General features: G+C 45.5%; 2 protein-coding genes across 5 annotated transcripts; one reads left to right on the forward strand and one right to left on the reverse strand.

Moving 5' to 3' along the window:
- The first annotated feature begins 1011 nt into the window (after positions 1-1011).
- On the forward strand, positions 1012-3175 carry LOC136516624 (reticulon-like protein B1). 2 transcript variants are annotated; one of them, XM_066510071.1, is made up of 5 exons: positions 1012-1333; positions 1922-2099; positions 2342-2483; positions 2580-2649; positions 2724-3175. In XM_066510071.1, the coding sequence occupies exons 1-5, from the start codon at positions 1138-1140 to the stop codon at positions 2891-2893; spliced, it is 756 nt and encodes a 251-aa protein (XP_066366168.1). In that variant the 5' UTR covers positions 1012-1137; the 3' UTR covers positions 2894-3175. The 2 variants fall into 2 exon arrangements, with proteins under 2 accessions (XP_066366168.1, XP_066366167.1); XM_066510070.1 differs by having other exon boundaries at positions 1013-1333; positions 1922-2102.
- A 312-nt stretch (positions 3176-3487) lies between these two features.
- Positions 3488-14983, reverse strand: LOC136518198 (F-box protein At5g52880-like). Of its 3 annotated transcripts, XR_010774452.1 has the most exons (6): positions 14599-14983; positions 4593-4744; positions 4189-4276; positions 3927-4105; positions 3705-3826; positions 3493-3620 (listed from the first exon to the last, which is right to left on the reverse strand). XR_010774452.1 is itself a non-coding variant. In XM_066511854.1 (5 exons), exons 1-5 carry the CDS (start codon positions 14814-14816, stop codon positions 3616-3618), a joined length of 642 nt encoding a protein of 213 aa, XP_066367951.1. In that variant the 5' UTR covers positions 14817-14983; the 3' UTR covers positions 3488-3615. The 3 variants fall into 3 exon arrangements, 2 of the variants coding, with proteins under 2 accessions (XP_066367951.1, XP_066367950.1); XM_066511854.1 differs by lacking the exon at positions 3705-3826 and having other exon boundaries at positions 3488-3620; XM_066511853.1 differs by lacking the exon at positions 3493-3620 and having other exon boundaries at positions 3661-3826.
- Positions 14984-15611: the final 628 nt, after the last annotated feature.

A 15611-nucleotide genomic window follows, 5' to 3' on the forward strand; every position in this document is an offset into this window, starting at 1 on the left:
TAATTAGCTAGGTGGATCGAACCTTTTGTGCCTTAAAGAAAGGCCGAGTGGAGGCACGGAGGAAAACAGATTAGCATGTTTTACTTCAAAAAGAAAACAGATTAGCATGAGACGTTTATTTACCTTTTTTTTGGAAGTTCTTCGTTCGTTGTGTTTCCGCACTAGTACTCTTCTTCCGACGCTCAAAAGTTCAAAATATGTGATGCAGACTTTGTTTTGCAACGTGGTCAACAGGACTACAGGAGGAAATTATCGTTTCCTTAGCCGACAAGAGAGCGAAAATTCCATTTGCTTAACTACAAAAGCCATCTAAAAGATGGACTTGGCCCGCAAGAAGATGCTTCGACGGCAAGAAGCTTCTGACGCTACGCCGAGGTCGACTCGGGCCTCGTTTAGATGCTGAAAAAATTTCAACCCGATAAATAGTACCACTTTCATTTTATTTGACAAATATTGTCCAATGGACCAACTAGGCTCAAAAGATTCATCTCGTGATTTCCAACTAAACTGTGTAATTAGTTATTTTTTTACCTATATTTAATACTCCATGTAAGCGACTAAAAATTGATGTGATGAAGAAAGAGGGAAAAAACTGAATTTTGGTGGCATCTAAACAAGGCGTCGAGCGGCCGAGCCCTCTTCCTCTTGGCCCCGCGCCCCGGGCTCCGCGGCGCCCGGCCGGACCCGGATGCCGGCGAAAGTCCTGGCACGACACGCGTCGCCAGGCCCCGTGTCCTCCTCGCGATCTCCACCTCCGCGGGCCCCACGGACGGGACGTGACGAAGCGACGCGCGATTCTCCCACCACCGATGCACCCACCCTACGCTAGCTTACACGCGGGCCCAGCCGAGTGGGCCGCACACCACACGTCGACACATAACTGCGCGAATTGATTAAGGCTAGATTAACGCAGGCAGGACGGACGGATCACACGGCCCGGCGCGACCGGATCGACGGCCGAGATCGCGCCGCGCCGCGCATAAAGCGCGCGGCCCGAACACGTCGGGGAGAGAAAAAGAGAGAAAAGAGAAAAGCGAAAAGCATGTTACTGCCTTGCTGGTGTTGCTTGTAGTACGGTAGCCGCGTGCGGAGCAAGGTGGGAGAGGGGAGCCAGCGAGCGGGCTAGCGGTGGACGCCATGGCGGAGCAGCACAGGGAGGAGTCGGGCGCGTCAGTGCTGGACAAGATCTCGGACAAGCTCCACGGCCGCGGGGGCGGCTCGTCGTCGGACTCGGACGACGAGCGCTCGTCGGCGACGGCCGCCGTGAAGGCCAAGATCTACCGCCTCTTCGGCCGCGAGAAGCCCGTCCACTCCGTCCTCGGCGGCGGCAAGCGTAAGCCCGGACCTCAAGGCCCTCTTCTCCTCCGATCTCCACTAGTGGGGCTTTGTCTTGTTTGGTTTACTATAGATCCGACCGCGTTGGGGTCTGCTTCACTTGTCTAGCGTTGGTGAACTGTTGATCTGTAGCCGCGCCGCATTTGTTCCTCCGTGTGGACAAATATAAATTCCTGGGGGAGAGATCTTTAGCGTGTTGAAAACGGCTCGGCTTCCGATCCGATGTGGTCTGGGTCAACTTTGTGCGGCATTGTCTCCACGATGCGAGTATGACGTGATCAGGTTACTGTCTGTCGCTGTAAGATTTGCCTCTAGGCCAGGAGTAAGTGATCGGGTGATTCTATAAGCGAGTAACAGTAGCTCGCTGGTTAATTTGTATCATGTGTTACCCTTAAACCCTGGGATTCTTTGTTTGTTTGCTAGTGAGCATTGCTCCCAATTCTTTATTTGGGGCTTTGTTCTGATGTGGTGAGGTAATTTGTAGCAAGCGTTACCCTTAAACCCAGATATTGTTTGTTTGCTAGTGAGCATTGTTCCCAATTGTTTATTTATTAGGAGCTTTGTTCTGATGTGCTTGTGCTTGCAGCGGCCGATCTGTTTCTGTGGAGGAACAAGAGGATCTCTGGTGGGGTGCTCGCAGGTGCAACTGCCATCTGGCTGCTGTTTGAGGTTATGGATTACCACCTCCTCACCCTGCTATGCCACTGCCTCATCCTCACCCTGGCCATCCTGTTTCTCTGGTCCAATGCCACGACTTTCATCAACAAGTGAGTTAGTGGGATCCCTTAAAACTTCTGCTGTTCTTTGCCTTAATAAGGTTTTGTTAATGTTGATAATGCTAGTTTAACCCAGCTTACATGTTTCTGCAGCATCAGCATGATTGATCTTCATGGCTGCGAACACTATTATTTTCACTTTATATTTTATTAAAAGCATATGTCACCTAGTGACCTGTAGTTGATTAGCATAACTCCTGGATTGTGACATATTTGCCATGGCTATTTAGGTCTCCTCCTAACATCCCTGAGGTGAAGATCCCAGAGGACCTGGCTGTGAATGTTGCACGTTCCCTGAGATATGAGATCAACAGGGGGTTCGCTACCTTGAGGGAGATCGGCCAAGGCCATGACCTGAAGAAATTTCTGATTGTATGTTGACTGGCAGGATTTTGTTCTGTATAGACTTCTGTTAACTATAAGGCAACTCTTTCTGAATGTATCTAATGTGTTTATCTCTATTGTCAGGTGATTGCAGGACTGTGGATCCTTTCTGTTCTTGGGAGCTGCTGCAATTTCCTCACCTTGTCTTACATAGGTAACTGTTGTTCGTTGTTAACGCTCTTTGATGTGTTAAGAAGCGGTATCCAATTATGTTTTTCTTTTATGCAGTTTTTATGGTATTGTACACTGTGCCGGTCCTGTATGAGAAGCATGAGGATAAGGTTGATGCTTTTGGTGAGAAGGCCATGGTCGAGCTGAAGAAGTACTACGCCATTTTCGACGAGAAATGCCTATCAAAGATTCCGAAGGGCCCATTAAAAGACAAGAAGCAACATTAGAAGAGTAGAATCAGATAAGGGTCTGGGGTGATTTATCATCTCTTTTGATCATTACTTGTCGGTTTTGAAGGATGGATGTGATTCCATGTCTCCATGTGACGGTAAATACCTGGACGTGTTCTAGTGTATTAGTGTGGTCAGTAGCAATGTGCTAAATTATCTAAGGTTACGCAGAATTGTGTTCTGAATTCCATGTTTGACATTACCCTCCTTGGAAGTGGTGGTTTCCCCGTTGTCTGTAATATATATATCCACTGCTATTTCATAACCGGACCTAGGCTATGATGAATTGTTCTTGTGGTTATTGATATACTCCCTCCGTTCTAAATTATAAGTCGTTTTGACTTTTTTGGTACATCTATTTTGCTATGCATCTAGATATAATAATATGTCTAGATATATAGTAAAATGGATGAACCAAAAAAGTCAATACAACTCATAATTTTGGAACAAAGGGAGTATTTGATTTATGCTTGATGCCTTCTGGTAGTTTTTGGCTCCATCACTTTTTTGGGCCAGATTGGCAGAGCTCTCAAGAGGCTGAATTCATGAGAATTCTGCCAAACAGTTTTTGAAATAAGGAGTGATTTTTCGCTGATTTTTAGCACAATGAGTCTCTGAATAAACTAGGAGGCTGTAAGCTAGAAGAGCTGAAACAAGTAGCTTCTTCTGATTCACATTCACTTCACGCACATAATCACTGTAGTGTGTCCTAGAGAATCTCAATCTGCAAATTAGATAAAAGCTATTATCAAAAAACTATTACCATAGTTAAACTTACTGTATCAGGTAACAGGGGTCGTAATTTTACTTCATCTTGTCTATTCTTAGGGCAATGGTGTGGAGAAGCACATGTGAGGTTGCTCAGCCAAATAACTGATCTGCAATGCGCACACAGTGCTCTATTTGATGCAAATTTTCATGATGCACATTCTGCAGTAAAATATTACACCCTTGTTTTAGAGGATAACCATGGAAATAGTGCATTTTAATTGAATCGAATTATATACAAAAGGAGGAATGCCACCCCTACCTTCATACTTGCTGTGGAAGGACTCCTTCCAGCTAAAGGTTGGATAATCTGACACTGAATTCATGCTGTACTGCACACCAGATACAGGAATGTTGTTGCAACTCAAATGGCTGAGGCCAAAGAAAATCGAGTAATTCATCTTCCACAGTTTGTTGTCATTTGCCGCTGAATTCGAAGACCTTCTAAGGAAGACAAAAGGTGTGATCAACAAGAAAGCACCATATTATTTTGAAAGCCGTTACAGGGAAGAAAAGAAAAATACCAGCAGACAAGACCTGCTGCTACCAAAGAATGCATGTCCAGGAAACTGAAGATATGAACAAGTATATCTTGTGGTATGTCTGGTGAACCTGTCAAAGGGTTTGAAAATAACACATCACACATCACTAATCCTCCTAAGTCTTCAAAGGAGGCTGCATCTTAAGCCTAACAGACCATTAAGCAGAAATTTCTGAAATCAGCTCAGTGAACTTGGAAGAATAAATTAACAAAATGCCCGTGTGTACATCTATGGTACAGCAGCACAGAATAGAAGACACAGCTGGTGCAGTAATTTCCCAGTCACCAAATATGTTCAAGAACTAAATAGGCTCAAGATTATCAAGTTCACACTAAACAGGGTTACATTGATGCAGTTACACCATGGAAAAGGAACCTATCACGTACCTGAATTTTGTTGGACTCGTGCACGCCTTTTATGTGCAATAATAGAGTGCTTGAACTCTGAAACAGCCTGCGCCTTCTTTTGCTTTGGTAGGGCAACTTCTACCGCTTGAAGAAGAACATTAGCTGTGCTTACTGCATATCCTGTCTGCACACTGGGGGAAAAGAACCAGTTAATACAAAGTATTCTCCAGCAATACCATTGAGGAATGAAGTTAAGTGAATAGTGTAATCTAACATGAATCAAGACACCATATAAGATTATAACCATTTGAAAACTAACTGCAAATCACAACATGAGAAAGTGAGCTTTAGAAGCACAGATATCTCCAGATTTTCCAGCAAAACATGAAGCACAAAATCAGTGTAACGTCAGAGGCATCAAAAGCAGAGCAAAGCATTGCCATAAACAAGACACATTAACACAAGGGTATACTATTAAAGCATGAGGAAATGACCTAGAGAACTTCTGCACTAAGCTTTTGCCAGGGTGACCCATGGTCGTCCATGCTGTCCATTCTCACCTACAAACATCTACATCACTTGCTGATCAGACCTACTGAGGAAGGCCAGCTCTCTCATCTGCATAATAGGGCAATAAAGATTCATGCCAGTATTTATGCAAATGATGCAGCCATTTTCGTTCATCCCATCGAAGAGGAGGTACAGGTTCTCCATTAGCTACTTGAGGCTTTTGACCAGGCAGGGGATGAGAACCAATCCACAAAAAAGTGTGTGATTTAGCCTATGGGTTGTGATGGACTTGATCTGGAGGAAATCATGGAATCTTTTCCCTGTTCAATCAATGCTTTTCCCTGCAAACATCTCGGTTTGCCATTGCGTATCAGGAAGCTCTGGAGAGTTGACATTCAGATGCTCATTGATAAGGTAGCTGCCAACCTACCTGCCTAGACAGGGCGTCTCCTGAATCGTGCAGGGCAATTAACTCTTTGAACTCAATGCTCACCTCAGAGGCCTACTGGTGTTTGCTCTCAAAAAGTGGGTATTGAGGAAGATTGACAAGATCAGGAGTTTTCTGTGGAAAGGACCCACGGAAGCTAATGGCGGACATATACCTGCCACTGGGGAGGGTCTGAGCACATCCATGCTTGCTCACATCCAAACCCAGATCATCATTGTCGATTCGTCACCCTCCCCAATATCATCCATATTTGCCCGAGCCCAATAGATAATGATCAAGCTAATAGAGGAGAGGTGCTTGGAGTTGGAGTGCTACTTGACCATCATTGGGTACTAATAGGTATTACCCATTTCCAATGGGTAAAGAATTACCCTTACCCAGATGTGGATTTGGGGAGTGGGTCTGAATACCCACCAACAGTCATAGGCGGACACTATTTAATAAAAAAGTGGCCAAAAGCGAGTTGTCCAAATAATTCTGAAGATCTGAGGATCCTGGACCTCGACATGTTCAGTAGAACACTACAGCTGCACTGGCTCTAGTATGAATGGACAGAACTGGACCATCCTTGGGCAGGCCCGGTGCCACCGTGCAACACGGTTGAAAGGCAGCTGTTCAGAGCAAGCACCACTGTGGAAACTGGAGATAGCCGCAGGGCCAGATTCTAGCAGTCTTCTTGGGTGGATGGCCGGGTGCCAATTGGCATCGCACTAAACATGTACAAACTAGCAACTAGCATGGAGAAAGAATACAACAGGTCGTGAGGATCTAGAGAACTTGAAGGACAAGAGGGCTTTGGAGAATGCCCACAATAGAAGAGCTGGTAGAATTCATCAAACTGTGGGGGCAGGTTCAGCAGGCGACATTTTACAACCAGCCCGATGAGATTGTGTGGTGTTGGACGACTGATGGAATTTACAGCATGAAGTCAGCTTACAGCATTCAGTGCAGTGTCTCCAGCAGATTTGATGGAAAGTCAATTTGGAAGGCACATGCTGAAGGCAAGCAAAAATTCTTTGCTTGGCTTTTAGTTCAGACCAGCAGACAAACTTGCAGCTAGGAATGTACCTGTGATCTAAGTGCTTGCTGTGTGATCAGGAGTAAGCATTGGCGACACATCTGTGTTTGCAATGCACATTCACTAAAGAGGTCTGGTTCCTTGTCAGAAGTTGGAAAGGGGTTGCAGTCCAGGTACCGGCTGACAATGCTTCAGTAGGAGACTGGTGGCGTGCGTCAGCAACCTGTTAGATTGATCTCTTGACCAGTAGGCCCAACGGCCTATTGGGCCTTGGTCTCGCGCCCTGATCGGGGGCGCCCAACCCTACATGGTTGGTGGGCCCCCGTCGCACTGCGCTATATAGAGAGGTGGGGGCCGGCGGCTCAAAGTACGAGGTTCACCGTGAGCCGCAAACCCACCGACAAAACCCTAGTCCGATCTCGAAGAGGACGCGCAGCCAGCGACGGGAAGCCGCCACCGTCATCATCGTCTCCACTGCGTCGCCTCTCTTCACCGACCGTCGCTGCCCGTGCGCAGCCTACATCGACGAACCTGATGGAAGCTACTGGATCCTCCACCCCTGCGGTCTCAGGTTCGGTACCCTTCCCTTTCTCTCCCTGTCTCTCTGTAGACCGTTCTACATGTCCTAGGATCTACTGTTTTACATGTTGTACCAAATAGAACAGTCAAAGTCTAGATCGATGATCCTACAGTCATAACATTGGTACCAGAGCCACGGTTTAGGTATAGATATGGCTAGGGTTTTGATCTAGAACGGATAAATCGGTTTGAAAAGCAAAAGATGAAGAGATCCAGTGCGGATCTAGAACGTAGAAGGGGCTTCGGCCGACAGTGGGTTCGGATGAACCCTAACCCTAACTGGGTTAAAGGAAAATTGAGGGCTCGTTTTCATGACAAAATCGAACCCTAAAAGCCGAAATCGTTTCGGGAAAAGCAAAACAGAGGCCATCCCAAACCCCAACCCTAACCCTAATCGTCAAATCGGGTCAAAACCGAACAAATCAAAAGAATCAAAAGAAAGGGGAGAAAGGTAAGAGGGTGGCCTACCTCGCCGTTGCGCGGCACTACAGTCACGCCGGCGCGCGGGGAAGAAAAGGGCCGGCCGGGGGTGATCTACTCGCCGGAACGGCCACTAGGGCGCCGCGGCCAGGCCGCTCGACGGCGGCGCGCTCACCCGCTGGGGAGCGCGCACGCCGGCGAGGGGGCCGGAGACGGCGCCGGGGCTTGCTGATCTCTCTCGCCGTCGGAGCTCCTCGCTCGGTGTCTGCTGCGGCGAGACTGAGTGGAGAGGAGAGAGCAGTGAGGGGCGGAGAGAGAGAGCGAAGCCGAATGGAGCTAGGGTTCACGGGCGCCGCGGCGGTCGCCGTTTTTGATCCTCCGATGCGCGCGCACAGCCGTCGGATGGAGAGGAACGGCTGAGATGGAGTGGGCCAAGTCGCAGCCCAGGCGGGCGCGCGGACGCGCGGGACATTGCCGGCCCAGGCCCAGGTTGCGGCCTGGGTGTGGCCTGTGCGCGCGAAAAGAAGATGGGCCGCGGCTGGCTGGGCCGATTTCGCTGGCGCGCGCGCGCGCGCATGGGCAGGCCGTGGGCCGCGCGTGTGCTGGCTGGGCCGAAATGGTAAAATGAATAGAAAAGTCACAGTTTTTGTTTTTCTTATTTTCCAGAAGACAGTTTGATCAATTTGAATTGATTTTTTATGATAATTTCTGTACAAAATTTATCCAACGATATTTTTTGTTCAGTAAATGGTAAATTTGCTTCTGGAAAATAGGAAGAGATTATTAAATGTTAAAGTTTCCGCTGCGTATTTAAAGATGTAATTTTCATTATTAAATTCGAACCAACGGGAGAATTTAATTTTGAAAATGGATATGTTTTAAATTGATTATAATGTTGTTGTTATTCTGACCAACGTTGATTAATGACAATATTATAATGTTTTTTGTTATACATTAATTCTATTTCTGCCCAACGGTGATGTAGAATTAGTGTAGAAAATAATTGTATGTTTTAATTTTGACCAACGTTAAACTAAGGCATGCAATTATTGTCGTTATTTCTGTTCTCACCCTATTTGAATTATGTTTTCAGGAGGATACAACTTGATGAGTTGTATCAAAGAAATCCCCACTCTAAAAGGTGATAACTATATTGAGTGGAAGAAAAAGATAGACCTGGCCTTTATCCTCGCTGAGGTGGACTGGGTTGTCACCACACCGTGCCCTAAAGAACCTGTGGCACCGGTGAGGGAGACAGATGAGACTGATGCTGCATGGCAGAACAGAGAGCGGGATTTTGCTCCCGTAAAGATGTCCTATGACCTTGAGCATAGGAAATGGGTCACTGCCAACAAGAAGTGTCTGGCAGTGATAAAGAACACAATTGAGCCTGCTATTGTGGGCTCAATTCCAGACTGTGACACGGTCACAGAGTACCTAGACAGAATAAAGAGTCAGTTCACTGGCTCTTCAAAGACATATGCAACCCAGCTGATCAAGCAGCTGGTCACAGAAAGGTACTCTGGTGGCGGCAGTGGCATTAGAGAGCACATACTGAGAATGAGCAATCTAGGCATCTAAGCTCAAACCAATGGATTTGGCACTCAAGGATGAGTTTCTTATTCATTTGATTTTTGCTTCTTTGCCCAAAGAATTTGACACATTTGTTGTTAACTACAACATACAGCCTGAAAAATGGGATTTGGAAAAGCTCATAGCCATGTGTGTGCAGGAGGAGGAAAGAATAAAAGTTTCACAAGGTGGTTCTGTGAACTACCTAAAAGATAAGAAAAAGAACTATAATAACAGTTCTTCCTCCAAATCATCTGGAAAAGGTCCCATGCAACAGTCTCAGAACCAGCAATTCCCAGTGGCTAAAGACCAGTGTCTCCACTGCAAGAAGACAGGGACATTATAAAAAGAATTGTCCTGATTTCTTAAAGATGATAATGAAGAATAAAGGTGAGAACATTATTACGTTCGTAAATGAATCCTTGTATGTAAAGTTTTCAAAATCTACTTGGTGGATTGATTCAGGTGCAACTATTCATGTTGCTAATTCATTACAGGGATTCCGTTCGATGAGAACTTTGCAAAGAAGCGAAAGTTTCATTAAAGTCGCAAATGGAGAACAAGCAGATGTTGAGGCCGTTGGTGATCTTCCATTAGAGCTTGCTGATGGCTTCATAATTATTCTTAGAGATGTTCTTTATGTACCTTCTTTGCAAAGAAATTTGATTAGTGTTTCAAAGTTGGACCATGATGGTTATGATTGCCACTTTGGAAATGGCAAATGTCAAATATTGTTTAATAATAAATGTATTGGTCTTGCCTTCCGACAAGACGAGCTTTATTTGTTATCACTTCGTGAAAATGTTAATTCCGTATGTGATGTGAATGAAAATGTATCCTCATCGAACAATGGAAACAGAAAACGAAAGAGAGCTCAAGATGCGTTGTCGAAATTATGGCACTGTCGTTTAGGCCATATTTCGAGGGGGAGAATAGAAAGACTAGTTAAGAATGATATTCTTCCTCCATTAGAGCTCTCAGAGTTAGAACAATGTAGAGATTGCATAAAAGGAAAGTATGTAAAGAAAATTAAGAAAGATGCCAAACGAAGCACAGGAATTCTACAGATTATTCACACAGACATATGTGGTCCTTTTCCTGTGAAAAGTGTGGATGGTTATGATTCATTCATAACATTCACAGACGATTACTCTCGGTTTGGCTACATTTATCCAATTAAAGAAAGAACAGAAGCGTTGGATAAATTTAAAATATTTAAAGTAGAAGTTGAAAATCAGCATGATTTAAAGATTAAGATAGTCAGGTCTGACCGTGGAGGAGAGTACTACGGTCGGCATACCCCATATGGACAAGTTCCTGGACCTTTTGCAAGGTTCTTACAGGAGAATGGTATAGTCGCCCAGTATTCAACACCGGGCGAACCTCAGCAGAATGGAGTAGCTGAAAGGCGTAACCGTACCCTGATGGATATGGTGCGTAGTATGATAAGTTACTCCACTTTACCCACGAGTCTGTGGATGGAGGCGTTAAAAACCGCCATTCATATTCTCAATAGAGTACCAAGTAAGTCGGTGCCCAAAACACCGTATGAGTTGTGGACAGGAAGAGTACCCTCGCTTAACCACTTACGTGTGTGGGGGAGCCCTGCTGAGGCTAAAGTTTTTAACCCAAACACTGGGAAGCTAGATCCCAAAACAGTGAGTTGTCATTTCATTGGCTACCCAGAAAAGTCAAAAGGTTTTCGTTTCTACTGTCCTAACAGACATACAAAGTTTGTGGAAACGAGACACGCTGTCTTCCTAGAGGATGAAATGATAAGGGGAAGCATGGTAGCTCGAGAAATTGACCTTGAAGAGAAGAGGGTGTTTGCACCCACTCCGATCATTCATGAGCCATTTTTCTCACTACCTGCTGTTGCTGCACCAACAGGACAAGACACTGTGGTGCCAGCACCTGTTGTTATCCCGCCTGTGGCAACAATGAATGATGATGAGGAACCTGTGGCTCAGGATCCTATAGAACCTATTGCCACACATGAGGGGGAGCAACAACAGCCTCAAACAGAAAATGTGCCAATTGACGAGGCCCCTAGAAGGTCTCAAAGAGTTAGAAAATCAGCTATTCCTGCTGATTATGAAGTGTACAACACTGAAGAATTTCAAATGGAGGATGATCCCACCTCATTTGAAGAAGCCATGAAAAGTGACCATTCATCAAAGTGGCTTGAGGCCATGGAAGATGAGATGAGATCAATGAATGCAAATAAAGTTTGGGATTTAGAGATAATTCCTAAAGGAGCCAAAACAGTAGGCTGTAAATGGGTCTACAAAACAAAACTTGACTCTCAAGGGAATATAGAGAGATATAAAGCCCGACTTGTGGCAAAAGGCTTTACACAAAGAGAAGGGATTGATTACAATGAGACATTTTCTCCAGTCTCATGTAAGGATTCCTTCAGAATCATAATGGCATTAGCGGCACATTACGATTTGGAATTACACCAGATGGATGTAAAGACGGCATTTCTCAACGGAGACTTAGAGGAAAATGTTTACATGGCACAACCGAAAGGTTTTGTCATAGAAGGAAAAGAACGTTTGGGATGCCGCCTAAAGAAATCTATTTATGGATTAAAACAAGCTTCAAGACAGTGGTACTTGAAGTTTGATCAGACAATAAAGAATTTTGGGTTTAAAGATAATGTTGAGGACAATTGTGTCTACGCAAAGTTTAAGAATGGGAAGTTTATCTTCCTTGTCCTGTATGTGGATGATATCTTACTTGCTAGTAGTGATGTCAGTCTACTACTGGAAACAAAGAAGTTTTTGTCCTCAAAGTTTGATATGAAAGATCTTGGTGAAGCTTCGTTCGTTCTAGGGATCGAGATTCACCGAGATAGAAGTAAAGGGGTATTAGGACTGTCACAAAAGGCATACATAGAAAAAGTCTTAAAGAAATTTAGTATGCACAAATGTAGTCCCTCACCTGCTCCTATAGTCAAGGGCGACAGATATGGGGATTTTCAATGCCCCAGGAACCAATATGAGATCGATCAAATGAAAGTGGTTCCATATGCTTCAGCTGTCGGAAGCTTGCAATATGCTCAAGTGTGTACGCGCCCTGACTTAGCATTTGTTACCGGGTTACTTGGCAGATTCCAGAGCAATCCTGGAATAGAACATTGGAAATTGGTAAAGAAAGTCTTGCGTTATTTGCAAGGAACGAAAGGCCTCATGATGACGTATAGAAGATCTGATTCACTCCATATAGTGGGATATTCAGATTCTGATTATGCGGGAGATAATAGAAAATCCACGTCTGGATATGTGTTTACTCTCGCAGGGGGAGCTATTTCATGGAAAAGCTCAAAGCAAACCGTCACTACATCGTCCACAATGTATGCCGAGTTTGTAGCATGTTATGAGGCAACGGGGCAGGTGAACTGGCTAAAGAAGTTCATACCCGGTTTGAAGGTGGTTGACGACATCAATAGACCACTGAAATTATACTGCGATAATAATCCAGCAGTACAGTATGCTCACAACAATAGGTCAAGTGGTGCTGCCAAACACATTGACATAAAGTATTATGTTGTGAAGGATAAAGTCCAGGGGTCAGATGATAAGTCTTGAGCATATAAGTACCGAAAAGATGCTCGCGGATCCGCTTACAAAAGGCTTACCACCCAACGTGTTCAGAGAACATGTAGCCGGCATGGGTTTAAGGGAAAGCCTATAATTCCTGGACTATAAAGGGCCCAAAAGTTAAAGTAACTATTTCAGATCAGAGACGTGCATTGTAGCTGTCAAATCTATCGGCGATTGACCGAGACGATGAAACATGCTCTATGCATCATCTGTGAAGAAATGAGTAAGGTTTAAAGGATTGAAGTTTAAAGTTTAAAGATAAAAGTAATAGTGAGATCAAGGGGGAGAATGTTAGATTGATCTCTTGACCAGTAGGCCCAACGGCCTATTGGGCCTTGGTCTCGCGCCCTGATCGGGGGTGCCCAACCCTACATGGTTGGTGGGCCCCCGTCGCACTGCGCTATATAGAGAGGTGGGGGCCGGCGGCTCAAAGTACGAGGTTCGCCGTGAGCCGCAAACCCACCGACAAAACCCTAGACCGATCTACGAGGGCGCGCAGCCAGCGACGGGAAGCCGCCACCGTCATCATCGTCTCCACTGCGTCGCCTCTCTTCACCGACCGTCGCTGCCCGTGCGCAGCCTACATCGACGAACCTGATGGAAGCTACTGGATCCTCCACCCCTGCGGTCTCAGGTTCGGTACCCTTCCCTTTCTCTCCCTGTCTCTCTGTAGACCGTTCTACATGTCCTAGGATCTACTGTTTTACATGTTGTACCAAATAGAACAGTCAAAGTCTAGATCGATGATCCTACAGTCATAACACAACCTGCCCAGATAGCAGCTAAGAAGAAAGGCAGCACTGATGATCTATACTGCTTGGAATATGGAAGGAAAGAAATCGCAGAGTCTCTGATGGGCAGATTTCAACAACCAGTGCAGGTGCTGCAGCTTATCAAAAAGGAGGTTGACTTGTGCAGGCAGGCTTGTTGGGAACTTGCAGTAGCTTAATGCCTTGCTGTATCTTTTCAAGTTCTTTCAGCTATTCTGTAGTCAAGACTTTGTTGAACCCTGCTTGCATCCTTCTTATATGTAATAGCAGTGCTCCTGCTTTATGTTTTTCTTAAAAGAAATAAGAAAAGAGAGACAAGATACAACAATTGTTTTGTAAAGCATAAACTGATATGGTAATCTCATCCTATTTATATTTGTAAGCCTGTCTATGATGGAGCCTTCTTTTTGCTTCTTATAATGGGCTGGATATTGGTTTTGATTCTTTTTGTATTAATTGTGAACAGATCAAGCACATCTATATATCAGTAATCTCATTAAATAACAGTATATTTCCTTGTGCAAACTTTACATAAGATTTGAAGTTCGGTTTTGCAGATGAGGGAATATAACACCAATGTTTCTCTACAATGCATTAGTCATCAATATTACCTTTGTTGTTTTACATACCATTGGTGATCAATTAATCATCCCAGAACAATGCCTGTCAAAGTGACACCTTACACCCGTTACTGGCAGAAATATTTCGAGCGATGCTTCAACATTAGAGCTACCCTAATGTCGGCATAAAAAGTGCTTAAGGTATTAACCTAAGAACAGACAACCTAGTACAATGTATGCTTAAATCATCTACAACATTGATGAGAGAGCTATATGAATGCTGTGTCAGCCTGAAGAACAGATATGGATCTGTGTACCTACAATCTTTGTTGCTCTAAGAAAAATATTACGCGGACACTACATATAGAACAAGCTAGTAACAAGCATCTAAGACAAGCGCATGCAAGTAAAAAGATAAATCATCGTCAACACATATCCACGGGGCTGTTGGCCAAATTTTCCGAGCAGCCAACTATCATCGACGGGCTGCAATCAAACAAATTCGGCAATCCCGCACATCAGGGATGCCGGATGCTGGATGATTGCAGGAGGAGGCTTACTCGGGAAGGAGGCGAAACGCGAGCAGCACGTCGGAGGCAACGAGCGCCTGGGCTGCCTTAGGGAGGTCCGCGTATCCGAGGCACAGGAGCGCTGCAAGCCCGCCGCAGGCAGTGAGATAGTCCCAGGGCCGCGACAGCGCAGCCCCGATCCTCATCTCCCTGTACCTCTCCGCCGCACCCGTCTCCGGCCGCCGCGGCTGTCGCCGCCTCACCGGCATGGCTGCTGAGCAGAGGCAGAATCGCGAGGTGCGGAGCCGTCCCTTGTGGATCGGAGCCACGATCCGCCGCTCGCCGCCTCACCGTCACCGTCGTCGTGTCCCACCTCTCACCGGTCACAAGCCACAGCAGCCTGCAGCTCCTCGGACTGGGCTGCGCTCCTCCTACGCCTGTGCACGACCACGAGATGACGAGAGTTGGCGTCCATCGACGATGGATCGATGTAATGTGAATTGTGGGCTGAACGGTCTGTGTTGGAGAACAGCCCGTTAAGCGGCCCGTGTTGGGCTGTTGGCCCAGGTTGATCTGGGGTCCTTAATAATTATTCATCGAGTTTGCTCCCAAAAAAAAACTATTCATCAAGTCCGTTGCTAAAAAAAAACTATTCATCGAGTCCAATTTTTTTTTTTAAAAAAAACCTTCGGTCCGGTAATAGAGCTTTCTAATGGGATGCTATTCACAAGGGTTCAACCCCACCTGGTGTTGCACATTTTTCTTGAATTTTTTTTTCAGAAAGATTGGCTGCTAGAGAATGAAACGAGCCATCACGCGGTTGTTCAGTGCCCACAGGCGAGGATTCTGAGGACAGCCATGAGACAATACTGGAACTTGCCGGAGGACAGAGGATGAATAGTTTTGCTACACTGGAAAAGATTGGCTGCTACAACTCCTTGCGAGATGTTCAGAGGCCCAACGTGATATTATACTACTACTAGTATGGAGGACATGGAGCGTTCACAACAACTTAACGCACGGGGCTGGACCGACGCAGGTAAATGACTCAGTTGGCTTTCTTC

Source organism: Miscanthus floridulus, chromosome 17 (genome assembly GCF_019320115.1).
Source record: "Miscanthus floridulus cultivar M001 chromosome 17, ASM1932011v1, whole genome shotgun sequence".
NCBI lineage: Eukaryota > Viridiplantae > Streptophyta > Magnoliopsida > Poales > Poaceae > Miscanthus > Miscanthus floridulus.